Source organism: Crassostrea angulata, chromosome 10, assembly GCF_025612915.1.
Source record: "Crassostrea angulata isolate pt1a10 chromosome 10, ASM2561291v2, whole genome shotgun sequence".
Taxonomy (NCBI): Eukaryota; Metazoa; Mollusca; class Bivalvia; order Ostreida; family Ostreidae; genus Magallana; species Magallana angulata.
This window is the reverse complement of record NC_069120.1, coordinates 34,464,591-34,486,497: the sequence shown is the minus strand read 5'-3', so window position 1 is coordinate 34,486,497 and position 21,907 is coordinate 34,464,591. Positions and strand designations below refer to the sequence as shown.

Sequence of the window (21,907 nt, the reverse complement as noted above, 5' to 3'; positions counted from 1 at the left end):
GCAGTTGAACGCCTGATTGCACAATTATGTATTGAACTGCATACGTTTTTACGTATTACCATATGATATTAAAGGGATAACTTTATGAGTTTTGTTTATGTATAATAACCCCCATGACCTATAGGCTAACTCCGCAAGGGACATAATTCAATTTACACTTTGCAGAATATAAAATCAACATGTAAAGGGATTTTACTGTGTTATTATCACAAAGCCGATAACTGGTAAAGTAAATCATAAAAACTCGGCAAATTCGGAGCGTGCTAAATAGCACAAAAACAATATGTTTGGGTACTAAATGATGATATAATCTAACAGATTGATAAATAAGGAGTTCACTATTTAAAGTATGTCAAGTTTTATTTAAATATATCAAGAAATAATGAAACACGAAAAGAAAACGTTAAATTATATCCGATAACTGGTACAGTGCCAGTAGGCTTATTGGTATTTTATTTTTATTTTTTTTTGGGGGGGGGGGTTGTGTGGAGATTGAGAGATAGGCACTATAAGGATGTTTTTTAAATCTTTTGATTCATCTTGATTGTAGGTCAATTTGGGACTTCTGTGATGACCTACTTTCGGTTCATGAGATGGCTACTGTTCCTCAATTTCTACCTGATGGTTGTCATGCTGGGTTTGACCATGGTTCCTTATGTAATCAAAATAAACCGTCCCTGGAGTTTCTTGGATTCCCCACACCCAAACAATACAGGGTCAAACTTCACTGGTGATGATTTCTTTGAAAAAGCCCTTAACTGTACTAAGAATTACATTAGGTTCCTGGATAATCAAACCAATTCAGAGGATTGGGGCAGCAAAGCCTTGGACACACTGCAAGGAACAGTAAGAATTGTTTGATAGTTCTAGACTGATTTAATACATTTATTCCTGATTACTGATAAACAAAATGGCCATCTAAAGAAATGAGAATTCTGTAACTTTTATTTATTTATTTTTATTTTTTTTTGGTAATTCATATTTCGCAATTTCATTTTGTTTTCTTATAGCATTAATTTGTTTCTTATTTTAGATTTTTTTTTTCTTATAACAACAAATACTGGTATCACAATTTTGTGCACATTAATTTTCGGAATGTGAAAGCAGTTGCAAAAAACGGGAAAAATTAGGTAATAATAAAAATTACCACATGCTGTATAAATTAATTATTTTGATTTGTTTTTTTCATTCATCAGGGTTGGATGGAACACACAGTGTTGTTTTATGGGACCTATTTTAACAAGACCTACAGCCTGCCCTTGGTGGAGGGCCGCTTGACCTACAACATGGGTCTGTCTTACCTATTGGCCACCGGAGCAGCCTTCCTTGTCAGCTTCTTCCTCCTTGTCAAAAAGTGTGTGCATTGTACTGCAGATTAATTCCTAATTAAAACACGAGGAATTAATATCCGTGTAAAATTGTGAGAAGCACATCTTGTGATTTTTAAAATCTCGCTTTTATTTTTAGAACATCTGTAAACTACGTGAAACTATGATAGAATTCGGCATTTACGATTTTATGTTCTTGCAATTTGATGTGAATTGCGGTTGAATTGCAGAATTAAGTACTCGCTTAAAATAAGGAATTTACAGTATCCATCATGTCAGCAAGTCTATGTTTTGATTTCCAATTTGGAGATTTGAAATGAGTGAACAGATTTTAATGAAAACATCATAATGTAAATAAGCCTTTTCATGATCATTGTGGTACTTCTCTCTTGCAGGGCAAATATATGTCTTTGTTAGCAGATAATTAAATGACATTTATTAAAAAAATGCAGTTTTTGTATTTTGCAAAACTGTATGAATTTGCCCTGAAAATGGTAGTACACTAGCTAACAGCAGTTATAATAACCATTTTTATATTATTTTCAAAATAACTGCAATTCAATTACACCTGCTTGTTACTATAATCTGAAAAAAAAGGTTATTTAATTACAAATAAAAGTAGAATTCTAATGTTTGTATTAATTACTGTATAAATTAAGCATTACATGGTTATTTTTGCCCCGTGTAATTTTCGCCCTACTACACTTGCAAACAATTTTGGCCCGTCTTGAATTCGACCAGACACAGTTGTGATTAAAGCGAAATAAATTATGACACATTGGAAATCTGAATACACCCAGTCTTAAATTCGTCCACTAAAAAGGAGGGCAAAAGGGGCAGAAATAAAACAAGGGCAAATATTACCCTGTATACAATAACTATAATAAGCTGACTGGTGATTGTATTAATTCCAGCTCTGCAAAAGGCGTAAAGTCCAGTGTACTGGATGAGGGGAGTGGTCAGATGACCCAGTTCTGTAACAAGGTGTTCGGTGGCTGGGATTTCTGTATATCTAACCAGAAAGCAGCCAAAGAAAAGCACAAAAATCTGACCCAAGAGCTCAGGGTAGGACAGATAATCTTTGTTACTGGGGGTGTAGAGAAATCGTTTCTAAAATTTCTTATTTTTTGAAATATAATTTTAGTTTGAAATTAAAATAACGTTTTCCAGTGCATTTTCAATTGATATTATAATACGTGTTTTACTAACAAATGCTTAAAAGGGAGTAAATAAAGAAAAAATCCACAAATTCTTTAGGAACAAATGTTTAGAGAATTTCAACAATAAGCTAATGAATTGTTAAAATACATATTTCACATAATATGTTTTATCATTCTATAGGGAGATCTGGACAACCAGAAATTACTGTGGAAGATAGAAAATCGGACCACTCGGGAGAAAGCCAAGCTGTATTCCATCAGGGTGGTGGTGAATACAGTGGTGCTTGGGTTCCTTGGTGGTTCCCTGTATCTGATTTACTACGCCAACAATAAATTAATTGATGTAATATTCTATTATTGTTATTGAAGAATTTTTTAAAAGAATAATACACAGCTAAATTACAAATCTGACCCTTCACTGACATTGAACTTTTCATTCACCAACTTTGAAGTATCCATCTTTAAAAGTTCAAAAAATGTGGATGGTAGTCAAATTGTTAAAGTTGTTTGCAGACACAAATGTACATTGTAGTTTGTCCACGTGGACATAAAAGTAGTATTATACATATCTAAGGCTCCTGTCCCATTATGAACTAATATTTTATGTATCAGATTAAAAGGAAAAATGTGAGAAAAAAAATTCAGTTTTCCTTTGCTGTTTCAGTTACAGAGAGAGTTTGGGGACGTTCATCCCATTGTGCAGACCCTGATTCAGTTCATGCCCTCGGTCACTATAACACTCCTAAACATCATTGTGCCCATTATATTCAAGAAACTGGTGGAATTTGAGGACTACATGCCTGCTTTTCAGATGCAGATTACTCTGTTAAGGTAAAATGACATTTACAGGTAGGCTAATTTATAGATTCCACTGACTTGCCCAAAAATTGCATGATTGAATATTACAGCTAAATCATAATTAAAACATTTTCTATAAATTGGAGAAATTATGTGTATCATGTACTGGGTAAGTTTGGACTTATACTGGAACAACATAAAATTGCAAATCTCTCAAATGTTAACTGTGCATTATGCTTTGTTAATGTGCAAGGATTTATAAATGGCTTCTTCGGGATGAATGTGTTTGTTGATATAAACACTATATAGTCTTGAGGAAAAATTTTTCAAGAATTAAAATTTGAAAAGTTTGACATGTAAATTTATATCATAAATGTATTAAAATACATGCATATAATATTTGGTATCAATAAAGAGTTCTCATTTGTGTTTTACATTGTAGAACAGTGATTTTGAGGCTTGCCTCTCTTCTAGTTTTGATGGGATCTCTGTATGGAATGGTTGTGGAAGATCATGATCATTTTGTTGATGACTGCGGAAACAAGAGATGGCAAACTATAAACAACACCTCCGAAGCTCCCATCAAGGTAATCTTTGAATTTATCAGATACGGTGAACAATTCATCTAAATATTCTGTCCCAATCCCAGTATTCATTTTTGAAAATGAAAAAGTTCTCCCTGATAAGACGGTTTATAATCTATGTGCACAGAAGTACATGGGATCAATGGGATGAAATGTGGAGTGGGGTTACTTAGCTCCCATAGATTCATTGTTGGTGTGTATCAAAAATCCCAGAAACATTTGATGCTGATATCACAAATTTCTCAAAGTAAATACATGTTTAAAGTGATGATTTTCCTTGCAGTGCTGGGAGACTTATGTGGGCCAACAAATATACAAACTTATCATCCTTGATTTCCTTGTACCATTCGTATTGACTTTTATCGTAGAGTATCCTAGAAGGTTTGTAATACACATAAATTTACACTTTCAACAAGAGGAAGTGTCTTCCAATTTGGGGGAATAAAATTACATTCGTTCATTCTCATTCAATTCCTTAACACATATTAAAAGTATATTTTCTTTTCACTGCATTTATTATCATCAGATTGGTGTACCAAAGATTCCATGAGAGGTTTAAAGTGGTGAATATGATGGGACAACAGGAGTTTGACCTTCCCAAGGCTGTCCTTGACCTTGTGTACACTCAGACACTTTGTTGGTAATCCAATTTTCCTCTTCTGTGACAGCTAGAATTTTATTGTAGTACTTAGTATAAGTATGATTTTCATAACCCAAACATTTGCAGTGAAATCCTTATTGCCAACAATTTCTTCATTTAATCATTTTCAATGCATGAAGAAAAAATCTTACAAAAATTTTAACATTGAAAATACCTAATATAAACAAATATAAGAATATATCTTTAAGGTTAAATTCTGAGTGTTGATTTACTGTATTCTCCAGGATGGGTCTGTTTTTCTGTCCATTTATTCCAATGATGTCATTTGTGAAGTGTTTCATCTTCTTTTATGTAAAAAAGGTTTGTGTTGATAGCTTAAATTGTCATATATTAACTTGTTAAAAAAGACATTTATTGGAATTAAATGATTATATTTAGCAAGTCATAAGTTAATTAAAACATTGTCACAGCTTTATTGATGAAATGAATTTGAAATTTTTATTAAATTCTAAATTATTCATGAGTCTGCTAAAAGAAATTGCATTTCATTTTAACCCCCCCTCCATAAATAATGCTGATATTTTATTTTTCATTTCATTTTTTTTTTTTTTGGTCATTTAGTAAAATTGATGTCTGAGTTTTCTACAGAATTATATTCATATTGTATATGATGTCCATTCCTGAATCATTGCTTCATTTTAGAAACTTCAGACCCTATTATCAATAACTTGAATTTTTTTTCTTCAGGGGACTGTTCTTAATAATTGTATCCAACCGGTCCGTCCCTTCAGAACTTCCAAGTCCAACTCCTTGTTCATTGCTGTTCTCTTCATCTCTTTTATCATCTCATGTGGACCAATGACATACATGATTGGAACGTTAGTACATCAATGACAATAATTTTCAACACTGTGAATTAAACAATCAAATGGTTACACTATGTATTAAATTTTCTTTTTGGTGTAAATTTTTATCATATAATTATCAGAGTTAGCTCCCATATATTTTTACTTTAAGTGTGTATGAAAAATTACATAGCACTTAACTTGTTCGAGTATGTGCAATTTTTTCATTACATTTTATGCATAAAAAGTTTGCTCAGTTGTTTTTTACCTTGCAGAATTTCACCATCTCAGAGTTGTGGACCTTTTAGAGTGTACAGTGTTGAGAACTTCATATTTTTCGACACTATCCGGAACCTCATTTTCACATTTCCGTCCGATGCACAAAAGTTCTTTCATATATTTGGAACCATGGCATTTTTTATTCCTGCAATAGGTTTAACATGGTGAGACAGGTGTTTCAAGCTTACTCTAACAGCAAGTTTTTTGCTTTATTTTGTTTGGAAAAAAAGTAATTTGAGTGATCTAGCGCTAATGTTCAGTATATTGTTAATAAAATGTACAGACATCATTATTATTACCGATATAGTATATGTATTAACATTTTTTTTTTAAATATCAATCGTTTTTTATTACTTCAACATGTGGTACATTGGTATAAGAATGAGTAAGGATCAAAATACATGTACTGTTGCATTGAGCTACCAAAACTGATTGTTTTCAAAATTTGCTTTCTGTTTGCAGCTTTTTCATGTATTATTACTGTGTGCAAGCCGTTGGATACAAGAGAAGAGCCAAACTGCTGAAAGAAGATCTGATAATGGTGGGTCAATCCTAAATAAATCCTCTTTTTTACTTTTTCCCGTTTATACCTACCACATGTATTAATTAATTAATTTCTTTATTAAAGACCATTTAAGAAACTTACTTAGCATGCACACAATTTTATTGCAGGAGGGCAAAGACAAACAATTTCTCCTGGCCAGAGTCAATGAAGCATGGATGTATATAGAGGGGTGATTGTGCATGCATAGATTCATAAGAACTTGTGTTAATTGATATCTCTTTTGCAAGGGTTTATACAAGAGCATTTAATTTTGTATTTAAACAATTATTTTTTTTAACAAAAGAGGGTTGTTAATTATTAATATAAAAATCAAAACTTATTTTTTATTTCATATTGGTTATGATTTATTTTTTCAAAAAAGAGTGACTGGTTTAATGAAATTTTCTGAAATTTTCATTATTTACAAAATGTATGTGTATGGAGAGTAAAATAAGAGTTGTTCCCCTTTATACAGAATTTGATCAACTAGAGTTTGTACATCTAATAACATTCCCAAAAAATTACTGAGCAAATAAATCTTTTTATTTGAAATTTCATTTACTAGTAATAACAGAATTGTGTTACTGAGTAGGACTTTAGGACTTTACCAGGTAATTATTGTTAATGAATGCATGCTTTGTCAAATCAATATACTAGTACGCGTACATGTATATATTGAATAAAATATAAAAACTTTTAAATTTGAATTCTTAATTCACTGGATGGTTAAACTTAAATGTTTATTCATGCAAATAAAGATTACTTCAGGTGCACAATGACTGACGTAAATGCACTTACAGATTAAGTTAAATTCTATACTTTGAAGAAAAGAAGGAAAACATTGCTATCAAAAGAGGGTTATTCATCAAGATAAAAATGATTTAGACTCCAGTCAGATATGTTGTTATTCAATGTGTCACATGAAAGTTTCTCAAGAAAATTTTTTTGAGTTTGAATTTTGAAATGACTACTTCACAAAGTTATTAATAGAATAACGTGACATGAACTTCTAACTCATGGTTTAGTACTGTTTAAAAGACCCGCATGACCACACGAGAATAAATTCATTATGTATATATTCACCAGTTGGCAATAACAGTAAAAAAAAATATCCCTACAGGGTACCCCAACTTTTGAACAATACGGCTATCAAATTTAAATATGAACAGAAAATCAATGTATGCAGCCAGGCGGTACTTTAGATCTGGAGTTTCCTTCGGATGATAAGAGCTAGGACACACCCCTGTAGTTGGAGTTTTGATCAGGGTCAATAACTGCTCCATCGATTACAGGTAAATGTGCAGAGTGTTACTGAAGGAAACATTAACATACCCAGAGAAACTGTACAGGAGAAATTAAACTACAGGTAAGTTTTTCCTCTTTTTGAAGATGTTCATCCAAGCATGGTTATAATGTAAGTGACATATGGTTGAGGTAATTTTATTGAAGTACATTGTATTAACCTGCGTTTGTGTTGTGGGTCAGAGATTTAAATTCAAGAATGCTAACATCTGTGACCCTAAAGTTGACAACATTTATTTTTATTGCCCCATGCAGTCCTTCTTATTTTGGTATGGTTATAAAGGTTTATATGTTTATTCGTTCATCTGAACCAGGAAGATGTAATTGAAGACAGAATGCTGGGTTATCATTTCAAGAGTTTAACATGTATACATATGGTTTTTGGTATCAGAAACATGTAGAGTTTTATAGTAATTAAGGAGCTCAGTTTCAAGCTACACTTGTTTTGATAATAAACTTTTAAAATCATAATACAAAGATTGGTGCAACTGTGTGTAAGTGTAGTCTCTGTATTAAATTTTTTTTTAAAAGTATCGTGTCTCTTTAATTGAAGGGGAATTTTGAAATACAGTTTCACAACAATTAAGAATAATTTGTGTCGCACAACAACCTGTTTGCTTCTTTATTGAACTCTGTTTGTGTGCGTGTGTTTTGGCCTGGGTTTTATTCTTTTGCGTCCATTGATTCTATCACTAATCCATATAATTGTCCTAGTAATTGCCCAAGGGAATAGGGTAGAATACTTTGGAGTGTAGTATTATTCATACAAACACAAGCGGGTGTCAACCGTGGAACCAATTTGATGGATATATGTTTGACATCTTTCACTATGAAGTAAGTATATTGATTGCAAATTTCTTTTGTTTCTGCTGTGTATATTGGAGAAGTATTTGAATTGCATCCTTTTGTGTGTGTCAGATATCATCTTTATTGTTTTCTTTATGACATGATCTCTTATGTCCTTTGTCTTGCTATCCCGGTCATTTCCTTATATATATCATCTCTGTCATTGCCTGATAAAGGGTAACATTTATAGAAAGTTGTTGACACAATACGTGTTCCAAAAAAAAACCCAAACAAACAAACAAACAAAAGAAGGTTTTGGAGATAGTAAAAAAGAAAATGATGTTTAAGAGATTTTAGGATGGAAAGACCAGGGTTGTCTCTAAAAATTGAAGTAGAAGGAAGAAATAAAAAAGTAGAAGGGGGGTCTGGGGGTCTTACTTATATAGCTATATACATTGTGTTGAAATGCAATAATAGCCGGGTAATTAAGGCATTATATTAGGCGGGGGAATTCCCTGCCTCTCCGGTCTTACAGACAACCCTGGTCTAATAGACTTATATATATAATAATTAATTATATCAAAACAAGTGTTAGTTGAATATAATGGATGTATATAGTAAAATCAAAATCTTAGTATTCTATCGAAAAAAAGCAGTCCAATTGAATATAGGTAGGGCACCAGAGGCTATGTAACTGGTAGACTTCATTGCACCATTGAAATTTTTGACATTTTAAAACCAGGATATGGTACCAGAAAAAGGAAGAATGAATCTGTAAAGTTAATGGTTTTTCAAATTTGTTGAGTCAATTAAGGTACCATACCAGAGGAAGACAAATGCATGGAGAAGATGATGTGTAGGTTTCAACCAGAATAAAGAAAAAAGTTCATTGTTCAAGGAATTTAAGAGAGTTATTAAAATGAAAGCCCAAAGTCTCTATGTATTAAGTTGAAGTGTGGCAGTTATGTAATATGTATGGTCTATCTCTGTAGAACCTGTTATGTATACATGTACAGCAAATGTTTGTTTTAATGTTGAGGACATCGTGTGTGTGTGTGTGTGAAAACTTGTTCTACTTACCAGGTATATAAATGGGTGCATGTGTATTTGTAAGTTGTAACTCAATTTCACATTTCTTTATTGGAATGCCTTTTCAGTAACAAAAAATTAATAAAACATGTATTGGGCATATAAAACCAGGTCAGGTAATTGAGAACCCCACTGGTAATTGATAGTCAAATGACACTTTGCGCAACTGAAGTAAAGAAATATTTACAACAAAAATGCATATTATTAAAAAATGTCCGATATGTCACATGAAAGCCAGTCATTAGTGTTTTAATAATACAGTTGTACTGATAAATTGTACATGCAACCATGTTGCACATATTTATCTATATTATATAGTTCAACCTAAAATGGTGTCATTAGTTGCATTTATTTGAACTGGCCTGCAGAGGTCAGTATGACTAAGTTCATCAAAATGTCAAATGAAAGTTCATCAATCAGAAACATTGCATTATGGTCAATTGGCAAGATGAAAAGTAATTAATTAACCAGAGTTAAACCAAATTAAGGGAATAATTATGAACATGCCGATAAGTTTGATCATTCACCCCCTCCCCTTTTAAAAAATACCCCATTTGCCACTTTTTTACTGTACAGTATGCACTAAATGCATGGCCAATGCAAGTTTTTCAATTTCTGTCAGCTATATACATGTGTAAGTAAGGATAAAGAGACTGCGTTTCAAACAGAAAATTTGATTCTTCCTTCAATGAGTACCAGACAGGATAGAGTCTCATCCAAATAGTGCATGATATGCACGTTTTTGTCCGTATAGATACCCTTAATATATCAACAGCATGTCAGAAATTATAAAGACAATATTTCATTGTGATATCAAAATTTCATGTGTTTTTATGGCCTGTGATATTGATGGAACACCTAAACTTTGTTTATACTAGTACCTCAAACTTATTAATTTGTAGTACATTAGTATATAAGATAATATCATATACAGTCTGCAGATTAGAAATTTGGATACTGTTATTGATTGAATTATTTATTTGTATAGCCAAAATTTATAGTTGATGCACTACTTCCTCATACTTGCCAAGATTGTGTCTGCAATCAGGAAATCTTTTCGATTAAATAAATACCAGGTACTTAATCAATATGGTACGTAGTTTTAGACCAATTTCACAGGATTCAGTGTTAAGAATTTCAAGTATTTAAAATTGGGAGAGAGAGAGAGACTGACTTAGGGATCAAATACGCATTTTACAAAAGAACTTACGACAAAGTCGTAAATATTTACAGTCTCGTAAAATGGTTTAAGAGAACAAAATTGACATAAAACCATTTGTTAACAAATATTTCAATTCCCATAATTATATTTTCCAGCCATAAGAATCAATCATTGATTATTTGGTGATTAATTAGCAATCATTAATTTTGTCGTAAGTCGTAAGTCCTTTTGTAAAACACTGCCCAGGACCTGAAGGCCAATATACATGCATTTCTCAAAAAGCATCCCCCACCTACTTTGATCCGTATGTACAATTATATAGGATTAATTTCTCTTCAGGTTAATAAATTTATTAAAAATGTGTTAAGAAAGACAACTCGTGTTGCTGTATTGAGTTATCTCTCTTGTCATTGAAAAAAATGTAAACAACAAAGATGGCTACGGGTAACTCAAGTGGTGGTGACAAGGGATATGAGGACTTGCGTAACACTTCGTGTCCTGAAGAGAGGGAGCCGCTGATGTCAGCGGAAGGTAGGGCTGTCACAGCGAGCTGTCAGTAATGTTTACAGTGTATTTCTAGTTCTGAATTTCCGGTTTATCCATGAAGTATGTTTGTATATACAAACAGCTGACATGTCGTACGGTAAACTTTTTGAGGAGAACAGTAGTAAGTTTGTTTCATGCTTGAGTAGTTATTACGTACGTCATTAGGTAATACATTAATTTGAAAATGATTAGACAGACAAATATCTTGTAAGGAGTGTTCAACTGTACAGTTTGTATATTTTACTATAATAATCATGGGTGAAAGGTTGACCAGCTTTTAACTTTTTGAAAATGAATTTTATGAAATAACCACTCTTTCCACATTCCTTCTTCTTGAACAAACATAGTTGTTTTTAAATCCTGCAACTAATATTATGATGTTATTTGTTTGAAGAAAAGGGGGGCACAATATTTTTACAAAAAATCAATCAAAATTTTTATTATTTTGTAATCAGGACGCAAACTTGCTAAGAAGAGGAAAGAGCTTGGAGATGATGTATCGACCTCTTCGGATTCGGAGCTGGTCAGTAGACGACCTAAATCAGAGACGCCACCTGTAGACGTCTCAAAGCTGCGCAAAGAGAGGGATAAAAAATATCAATCTCAACCATTGGAATTACTAGAAACAAGTTCATCAGTTGATTTTGACAGCTGGAGAAAGGATCACACGACAGAACAATCCGCATCTAGCAGTCCAGATAGTGATAGGAATAACACAAGGGAACGAAGACGGTTGAAATTTAAGTCACAGCCAGAAGAAATAGAAGAATTCGAACTTTCACATTCCTGGGATCATAGGATGTATGATGGTAGGGAATATCGCCCCAGGGCCTCAGCCCCTCCATTGGGTTTTGATGATCAGCCAGGGCCTTCCAGGAGAAGAGATTATCAGTCTGGCCCTCCTGTTGGTGAGCCTCTCATGGACTATGATGAGAGAAGGTATCCTGATGTAGATAGACAGAGACAAATGCCTAGTTCCTCAAGAGACGACAGTGCCAGGTATTACCGGGGAAGCCAGATGCCCCGATCTGATTACAGGTACCGGTAATTTTTTTTTTTTGTGTACTAAAATTTTTTGAATTGATATCAAATAGTATGACAAAAAGATTGTTGCCTGATTGTGGCCTCTGATTTTGAGGTTCATCAATATACCGATGTGTGTGGTTATGAAATTTTTTTGGTAGTTGTTTTATAGTCAAAATAAAGTTATGGGAACATGAATGCATGCAGACACAGTAACGTCATAGTTAAAAATGGAAAGTATTTTTAAAAAGATGATTCTCTCTATTATGTTCAAAAAATTTTGTGTCATGTACTTTTGCATTAGTCTGTTAGGGTAATCAGTTTTTCAAGGTGGTCTAAAATCAGTCACTTTTTAAATTTTTTTTTTATTATTTAATTTAATAATATTTTTTTTTTTATATTTTAGAAATGACATGGAAAATAACAACATCAGAGACAATGGAGAAATCGAACTCTCTGATGTGTTTCCAAATATCAACAAGTCTGATGGAAAGGGAACACTGATCCGACATCGCCGCAAGTCCAGCAGGAAGGGAGCGTTCGGAGAAGTGGACTACGACTCGGAGGAAGACGATGGCAATACGCTGCCCAGCCAACGAGCCATTCAACGGAATCGAACAAAGTCTATCAAAGTAAGTTCACATGCAAATTTGTCACAGATTTATGTTTTAAAAAATTGTGTATAAGCATGGACTGTACAAAGTACTGGTTGTTTTGATGTAAAGTGAATGAAAATGAAAATGTTTAAAAAATCTTTTACTATGAAAATGCAATACTAAAACAGATTTTTAGTGAAAGGAAACATGGACAAAAAATATTTCTTTGATATCTGTGCAACTTTTAACACATGTATGTTTAAAAATGAGATTGATGATGAAGTTTGCTGAAATTGCTAAAAACAATCTCATTCAGGAATCCCTTTCCTTAAAGCTTTTCTTGTTAGGCATTTTAATTATAAATTAGTTCATGGAGTGATTGATCGTTTTAATTTTTCATTGCTCTTTTGTGTAGGAGAGAAAATTAGAATTAGAAGAAGAGAAGAGGACCCATCCTCGCCCCAAGACTCTGGCCGAGAAGTACCACGATTTAAGGAACAAAGGGACGATAACAGCAGGGGATGTGGCCACCATTGTCAGGTTGTTATATAGTCACTGGTACATGTACTGCGTTTGTGTTGATTATTATTAAAGTGTGTTTTAGTATTTAACATTCCCTTATGAAGTACAGTACTTGCTGAATTGTAGAAAAACTTATGCAACCATTCCGACTTTATTATAATAAATGCCAATGTTTACCTCTAAATGAAATGTAAATTATTTAGGAATACAGTTAAACAAGGTTAAAGCGAACACACTTATAATGAATTGACGCTTATATAAGCGAAGTGATTTTTATTCCAGATGACTTATTAGATGTTGTAAACTTGGCGGATACAACGAATTACGCTTAAAACAAAGCAAAATCGCCTGTCCCTGGGACTTCATTTTAACCATGTTTTACTGTTCATGGCAAATCATTGGATTCTCTGTTTTTGTTGCTTAATTTATACTTGTTGTTTTAAAGGGAGTCAACTCTAACTCGAATGCATACATTGAGTGGTACAACAGAGTCTAAGGTATTTTATACTTGGAAAATGAAATTGTTTGTTTTCAAGAATGATTTAATCCATTGGAAGCTACAATTTGCAGACAGTCTAAAGAATCCCTCTTTTCCAAGCTGAACCAGAAAATATTTCTTTAGGAGAAAACAAAACGACAAGCTTAACCAACTATTAAAAAAAAAATTTGTTTTATACTTGTAGCATTTTTTCAATAGCAAAATTTTTTTTATTAAATTGAAAAACTTGGCTGTGTCAGTTTGTTCTGTGCAATCGATCTATTTTAAGCTGTGCTTCAAACACATGTACTATTATCTAAATATTTATATTTCATCAAGGCATGGCATAAATTCCAAATCAGGAAAAAGGCTTTTTTGGACAGATTCACTATATGGGCAGGGACATTGAAGGAAGTGGAAGGTTGGTTTGTTTGGTTTTTTTTTTTTAATTAAAAGTAACGTGGTCGATGCAGGATAAATATAGCAAAGAAAAAATTGACTGAAATTTTATTGAAAATTTTTATTATGAAATTAGAATTAAGAACAAAAAAAAAGTAAATTTGGAAACATGCTTTATTTTCTTTTGATAGAAATACCAAATTGAATATAAAGGATGTTATGATTTTTTATGTGCCCATGCAGTAATATATTCAATGAGAAATACATGTATATGAGTACATAGATATAGATGCGGTGTTTTCATGCTGCATATTATTCTTTACAGGTCAGTATGGCACAGCTGCAATGACCTACTTCCGTTTCATCAAGTGGTTGATGTTTCTGAATATCTACATAATGATTATCATGTTTTGTGTGATAACTGTCCCGTACCTGGCCCTGGGTCCTTATACCTTTAACTCCTCCCTCACTGATGCGAATGTGTCGGGATACAGAGAGGCCATAGAATGTACTACACAATATGAAATTTACCATAGCAATCTGACGGAAACGGAAAGTATAGGACAGCAAGTGCTAGACCTACTACAAGGCACTGTAAGTTCACACAGGTCAATTATAATCCTTGACCTTTCACCTTTTGAAAAGATTTCCAACCAGCTTTTTAACACAAGTCAATAGTGTTTGAAAGCAAAATTAATTTTTTTTTTAAATACTTCAGTAAATGCTGGTAAAGTTACAAGAGTTGAAGTTTTTAATTATGTGGAATAAATTCTGAACAGGTTTGTTCTGACAATGTAAAGCTTTTTTGGATGTATGAAACAATTAATGCAATAAAAGATTGTCACTACTTAAACACATATTTTCTATTTGTCGCAGGGTTGGATGGAGAGAAGAATTTTGTTTTACGGAGTCTATTACAATAAGACGTACACTAGTGGTGACGAGACATATACTTATAACATGGGCCTGGCCTATATGCTGGCGTTTGGAGGTTGTTTTCTGCTCTCCTTCTTACTTATCGTCAAAAAGTAAGTAAAAGTATTGGTATGCAATTGCATCTTAAAACTGCATGGACTCGTTTTCAAATTTTTTTTTCAAAGCAATGGCTTTAAAGCTTATTATAAAATGTTGAAAAAACCTGAAAGGTATTCCCATTCAGAGAGCATGGAGTATTGTGTTTCACAATGTTCAGAAATTTTTTGAAGTTGAGTAAAATCACTATTTCTTTTTTGTTACCAATTTCATTCAAATATGGTTTCTCTCTCTCTTCCTCTCCATAGTGCCTCAAAAAATGTAAAAGTTTCACTGGGTTCAGCTGAAACTATGGCAGTTTACAGCAATATGATATTTTCTGGCTGGGATTTTTGCATCAACCAGCGAAGGGCAGCCAAAGTTAAAAGGAAAAACATCTTTACTGACATACAGGTAGATGTGACTGCATTTTACGATATATAAGAAGCTTTTTCTGTATGTTTTATTATTTTGTTTACAATAATTGCTTCAGGCGTATAGTCTGTCCCAAGATATTTATGTATTTGGACAATTTTTAATAAAAATACACATAACTGTAAAAGATGTGCAATTGAAATAGTTGAAAGGGATAGTTTCCAAGATAATTTCACTCGGAAAAAATTCACAGGAACAAAAACAGATTTCTTACGGAGATTTTTCAACGTTTATATCTGAGCTTGCTGCGATACAAAAATCTAATTTTTTAGCATTGCATTGAAACCTGATAAGCTAACAGGGGCATTTCAACTGAGAAATCATGGAAATTTGTTCATACTTTTGAATGAACATCGTTTGATGCCTGAGGTATTTATAAATATAAAGCAGTTAAGCAAAATGTGAATCCAGGATACCTTGGAACAGAGTATAATTTCCCTTACTAATTGACTTGTGCATCTGTAGACTCTATTAAACTGTGGTTTCATTAACTTTCGTTGGTATCAATTTTCGTGGATTTTCTGAAAACCTTAGTTTCAAGGATACGTAAATTCGTGGCCAATGATCCTATCAATACAAAATGTTAGTTAAAATTGAACTTCAATGAACATTTAATTTCGTGGATCAACTTAACAACGAAATCCACGAAAATTGGTATTCAACAAATATTGATGAAACCACAGTATCTTTTGAATCTGTTTTATCTATTTTAATTTGTGTATTTCTGTGACATCATTGCATTGTTCTGAACAGGCTGAACTTCATGATCAAAGGAAAGAATGGAGAAGACAGACGAGGTCAGGGGTAGAAAATGTCAAGTTGTATGCGATTCGATTCCTAATCAACCTCTTGGTGCTGGCTCTGTTAGGAGGAGCCCTATACCTCATCACATTTACTGCTGAACAGATGATAGAGGTAAATTTTCAATCAGTTACTGTAAATTCCTAATTAAACGCAAGGAATTAATATCCGCGTAAAATCGCGAGAGGCACCCTTTGCGGATTTAAAAAGTTCCACTGGTACAATGTAATGATCAATTAATCATTACAATTAGAAGTATTTTAGAGTATTACATGTATTTACATGTAATTTGGAGTTGCAATCAAGTTCTTTAAAGTTACTCGTTAATGAGAGCAGAGGGTACAGTAAATTAGGGATGGGGTTGGGGTAATCATGAATCATAAACGATCATAAATTTCTGCTGTAATCTTGAGATTTGTTAAGGAATATGTGTAAAATTGGGACTATATCAACACAAATGAATACTAAGACTCTAAAAAACAACTGCAATATTTACAATACATTTGTTCTTGAAAATATGCTTGTGATGAGTGATGAATTTTTAACACAAACATGTAATACATTCAACAGTTCTAACATTTATCATGCTTTGACAAATAGACTATTCACTGAAATATACACATGTATTCTTTTTATCATACTGTAGTCACGAAGTGGTTAATTGCTTGCATTTTTACATCAAATTCCATTATGTTTCAGCTTCAGAACCAGAAGAACCTGTCTGAGATAGTGGAACTACTGGTACAGTACATCCCCTTTGTGACTATCACGGTCCTCAATGCTGTCCTGCCCATCATCTTCCAGAAGCTGGTGCAGTTTGAAGATTACAGATATGAGTTTGGCTTTAAACTCACACTAGCGAGGTATGCATGCTGATTTGTTATGATAAGTCCATTTTGACTTATGATACATGTATGGTAAATTTGGTTTTGATGTGTCTACTGTGTATTTTGATTTATTGTTAGGATATATTCAGTTTTAGCATGAATTATGTATAGTACCATGAATGCACATCCATATTCCAAAGTAATATACTAACTATTGAACATGCTATAGAGATGTTCCATTTCATATTACATTTTTGAAAAGCATCAGATTTACATGTACACACGTATACATGTATCTTGTATTGCAAAGAAAATTAAATTACATTTATTTATTTATTATTCATCTTGATAAAGCAAAAACTGTAAATCAAATTCCTAAATGAATTATGACTTTCAGGGCCATTTTACTGAGATTAGCTTCTCCGATAGCGTTGATAGCTATTCTGTACAAGGAGCTGATAGAGAGGCCAGATGATGATGATTCTTCCTCCTCGGGTCAGTGTGGCAATAAACAGTGGATATCCGACTCCAGCAGAGGGCGAATCATGGTAATATAGAAAACTCTGATCTGATTTTTTAATCTATAAATTTCAATTATAAAAATGAAGATTTGAGGGTTTTGTTTTTAGATATAATCCTAAAACTATCACAAAATTTTCATTTTTCCTTGATGTGGTATTTGTTAGAGTTATTTCCCTTTGTCACAAGTTGCTTGCATGTCTGTGGAATTGTATTGAAAAAAGTTTTCACGGCAGATATTAAACTGTCTTACATTATATTACAATTTTCTGTAAATAACATTTTTTTTTTGTTTAAACAGTGTTGGGAGACCTATTTTGGACAACAGTTGTATAAATTGGTTCTACTGGATCTCATCGTAGAAACAGGAATTATTTTCTTCATGCAGGTACCAAGATGGTAAGTTGTAAAATACTTTTTTCATAACATATTTTCCTTTCAAGATACATATACAGGTATAGAAACACTCAACTTTCTTAATGATGTAAATGATAAATCATGGGCCTTTGTGGTAGAGGTTTATTTAATTACTCTCACCTTTTAGTTTGACAACATTTCTTAAGAGTGGTAAATTGAAGGAAGCATACCATTATACTATAGATTCCTTATTTTACTCAAGTACATAATTCCACCATCCGTTCGTTTTGTATCAAATCGTGAGAATTTGAAATCGCAATTGCGGAATTTTTATCCTTTTCTCTAATAGTTCTCAACTCTCATAAAATAATAGCGAGATATTAAAATCCGCAAGCGGTGCTTCTCACGATTTTATGCAGATATTAATTCCTCACTTTTAATTAGGAATACAGTAACCTGTAATAATTATATATTATTTCTTTACACAGGTACTTGAACAAAAAGTATGGTAAGACCAGCAAGCTGGTGAAGCTAGTGGGACCACAAGAGTTCGACTTGCCACAGAGTGTGGTGGACATCATATACACACAGAGTATCTGTTGGTAAGCTGTAAAGAAAAATTTTCCGCGTACATGTTTAAGATCAGTGCTTGAAATGTTACGATCTTTATCATGTAATTAAATACTATAAAAAATAATAAAAACCACAAAATCTCAAATTATGTAAAGTTAATTTATTGCTGTTTACTGCTGAAAAATTAAAAAAAAAAAAAAGTTAATTGTTGTTTAATGTTATGATAAATGCATGATCATATTATGCTTATAGTGTAATTATCAATCTCTGATTTTTGGAATTGCAGGTTAGGGATGTTTTTCAGTCCTCTCATTCCATTCATGACATTTGTCAAATGTGTTCTCTTCTTTTGGGTCAAAAAGGTAAGTTCAATTTCAAGTTCAATAGAAACATATTCATTTTCTGCACTATAATATCAATATTAAGAAATTCATATTGAAGTTTTATATGGTGACAAAAAAAAAGACACTGTAGTTTATTTATGTCAGTGAATGAATAGATTTGTAGTTGCATGTTACAAAAGATTTCACTACCTTTGTTCTTGTAGAGAACATTAATAGCATTTGAAATTCTTTTTTGTTGCTTGCTTGCATGTGATTAGGGCAATATTTTTTATTTTCAGTTGGCTGTTTTGAAAATAAATGTACCACAAGAACGTCCAATCAAAACATCCGGCTCAAACTCACTCTTTATGTTGGTGCTACTTCTGTCTTTTATCATTGCTGCTGGATTGCTTGGATACATGATTGGAACGTATGTAAAAAAAAAAAAAAATTAGTTGTTTGAGGTAAATGTACTTGTGTCCCGGGTTCAAACTTAAAATCAAGATTCCCCATGAGTTTAAATGTATTCAGTGACCTTAAAACTAAAGCTTTCCTAAATACAATGATTCTCTCCTTAGCCTTTAGACATATGTAATTTTCTTTCATCCTAATGTTGTCTTTAAGATGATCACCATATCAAAGATATCAAGATTAATTCTGGTTCCTTTGTTCTCAGCATACCTCCGAGCCAGAGTTGCGGACCCTACAGGGTGTACAGCAATCAGACGGGGGCGGTCATGTTTAATGTTGTCACCAACACGGTCCAGAACTGGCCCACAGAGGCCAGGGACGTGTTCGAGTTCCTGGGGACGGTCGGCTTCTTCATCCCTGTGGTTATACTGCTTGTGTAAGTTATACTGTGAAATCATCTACTGTACTGAAGTTACTCATCGTTCTGTTATGCTGAAGATAAAAATATGACAATGACCATCCATAAAAAGTTAACTAAAACAAAACTAGTTGTTATAATTTTGAAATTAATCTCAATCAATAATTACAGATTGACAAGGCTGCCTCTTTAAAGTGGAAAATTTAGAAGTTACTCAGATATGTTTTATATTGGAGCTACATGGATATCTTTATTATTGTTATGTCCTTTCAGTCTGTTGATGTACTACTACTGGCTACGTGGCCAGGGTTACAAGAAGACAGAGGAACTGTTACAAGACCAGCTTAAAATGGTGTGTATAATTATTGCATTTATTGTATATCTTGTTATTAAGTGTAGAAAGGCATGATTGATGACATTGTGGTAGTTCAGATTTGACACGAATGTATATTTATACCACCCGTGTAAGATAAAGACTTGATATTTTAAAACAAATATCCGATCAATACATTAAATGTGGGAATTCAAAGCTGATGTTTTAGCAAAGTAGGAAAACTATATCAAATTTCAACAAAAGTGACAAGACCATATACATATACAGTACAAAGTCAAACTATTGAGCTGATTTTTTCGGGTGACATTTTTTTTTTCAGGAGGGAAGAGACAAGAAGTACCTGCTGGACAGAGTCAATGAAGTCCTGACTCAGAATGCAGATCTGTTGTCCTGAGAAGGTGGTGTCAAAACCTACATTATCTTTAGAAGGCGGTGCCAAATCCAGTGTCAGCCTCATTGTTGTCGTGTGTCAATCATGTCATTCAAACTTTGATTACCAACTAATTTTAAGTTGAAAGATACTTGGTACTGATGACAAAATTAGGTATTCGTTGCTATTGGTAACTAAATATATGTGATCATGAGGAAATCATCTGGACAATCATCATCATCATCATCACCACCATTCTTCCACTTTTGGTTATATATTCCAGAAAAGTGCTATTTTTCACAGGTTGCAATTCCAGTTGACCAATTTGTGTTCCTTTTTTGCACCCTTTTTGTTTTTTGTTTATACATGTATCTCTGTGTATTCAAAAACTCATTTATTATCCGTCCTTTGTATAGAAATCCTCACCTTTGAAATGAAAATGGACACAATAAACATCACACTATGTAATTTTTTTTAAAAAGACAATCTTAGTAATGGCAATTACAGAAGTACATGTACTAGTATTTTTAATTCATAGATTTGTATACAAATTATTATCTTTTCAGTCTTTACTTTATACACTTATTTAATTAAACACAACTTGATGTATAATTCATTCAATTGTAATTCACAGTAATATTTACTGACAAAAGTTTGTTTTGTTTATCATAGTGTCAAATGCACGTCATAATTTTATATCAACAGTGTAGATAACTGAGTTATAATTTGTATATTAATATACATGTATGTAATATTGTCCAGTATATGTTTCTCCATGTAATTTATGTTTTTCTAATGGGGCATGCTGGGGTCTTTCATTGTAAATGAGATTATTCCCAAAGGAAGCTATACATGCATCAAGGAATGTACATGTATTTGGATTAAGAATTAACTCTGAACTGATTAACATATGGTTCAAAGCTGTAATAAAATGAACAGTTTAAGAATTTAACAAACTTTCCATATGTTTATCAGTAGAATGTTATGACTGTTTGCTACATGTTTCATCAATCTGTAACTTAATATGTACTGTTATACGAGTATACATTTATTATGTAATGTGCCTTTTGCTTAACAATGTCTTCCAGTTAATTTACTTGTACTGTTGTCAAAACCAGAGGAAAAAATCCGCAACAATCAAACAGAAATAAAATTCACAAAGAAAGTAAATAAATTGAAATTTTTGTGTATACATTTTGGTGTTCATGTTTTTAAAGAACTTGCTTCTTTTTGTCAAGTACCGGTAGTTCTTTTAAGCATCAATGGTAAGAGGTAATTAAGTTGTAGTCCAGTTACCGTTTAATGTTAAAATCAATGCAACAAAAATATTTTTGCTAAATATAAAGTTTACTACTCGTAAGATATGTTGAGGTAAAAATCTACTAAATCGGAAGAGCGAAAATATTTATTAGGGACATCTATTGAAGAGGAGCATTATCTTCAAGTTGTCATTGTACAATGAAAAAAACCCCGGAAGTGAATTAAA

The 21,907-nt window shown here is 32.6% G+C and overlaps 1 protein-coding gene across 1 annotated transcript in view; it reads left to right on the top strand.

The window, feature by feature from the left end:
• Nucleotides 1–21,595, top strand: part of LOC128165940 (uncharacterized) — a 38,826-nt gene extending 17,231 nt beyond the window's left edge. The window contains exons 6-37 of the mRNA XM_052830872.1: nt 551–846; nt 1,197–1,354; nt 2,243–2,393; nt 2,670–2,831; nt 3,153–3,319; nt 3,729–3,873; nt 4,154–4,251; nt 4,397–4,510; nt 4,756–4,831; nt 5,219–5,349; nt 5,592–5,759; nt 6,058–6,136; nt 10,318–10,392; nt 10,913–11,009; nt 11,480–12,062; nt 12,454–12,679; nt 13,059–13,183; nt 13,611–13,662; nt 13,983–14,064; nt 14,368–14,636; nt 14,919–15,070; nt 15,323–15,467; nt 16,242–16,403; nt 16,989–17,152; nt 17,514–17,664; nt 17,937–18,034; nt 18,481–18,594; nt 18,852–18,927; nt 19,188–19,318; nt 19,565–19,735; nt 19,991–20,069; nt 20,371–21,595. Coding sequence (XP_052686832.1) covers nt 551–846; nt 1,197–1,354; nt 2,243–2,393; nt 2,670–2,831; nt 3,153–3,319; nt 3,729–3,873; nt 4,154–4,251; nt 4,397–4,510; nt 4,756–4,831; nt 5,219–5,349; nt 5,592–5,759; nt 6,058–6,136; nt 10,318–10,392; nt 10,913–11,009; nt 11,480–12,062; nt 12,454–12,679; nt 13,059–13,183; nt 13,611–13,662; nt 13,983–14,064; nt 14,368–14,636; nt 14,919–15,070; nt 15,323–15,467; nt 16,242–16,403; nt 16,989–17,152; nt 17,514–17,664; nt 17,937–18,034; nt 18,481–18,594; nt 18,852–18,927; nt 19,188–19,318; nt 19,565–19,735; nt 19,991–20,069; nt 20,371–20,445 — 4,772 coding nt within the window. The 3' untranslated portion in view covers nt 20,446–21,595. The remainder of the gene's footprint in view (nt 1–550; nt 847–1,196; nt 1,355–2,242; nt 2,394–2,669; nt 2,832–3,152; nt 3,320–3,728; nt 3,874–4,153; nt 4,252–4,396; nt 4,511–4,755; nt 4,832–5,218; nt 5,350–5,591; nt 5,760–6,057; nt 6,137–10,317; nt 10,393–10,912; nt 11,010–11,479; nt 12,063–12,453; nt 12,680–13,058; nt 13,184–13,610; nt 13,663–13,982; nt 14,065–14,367; nt 14,637–14,918; nt 15,071–15,322; nt 15,468–16,241; nt 16,404–16,988; nt 17,153–17,513; nt 17,665–17,936; nt 18,035–18,480; nt 18,595–18,851; nt 18,928–19,187; nt 19,319–19,564; nt 19,736–19,990; nt 20,070–20,370) is intronic.
• Nucleotides 21,596–21,907: the final 312 nt, after the last annotated feature.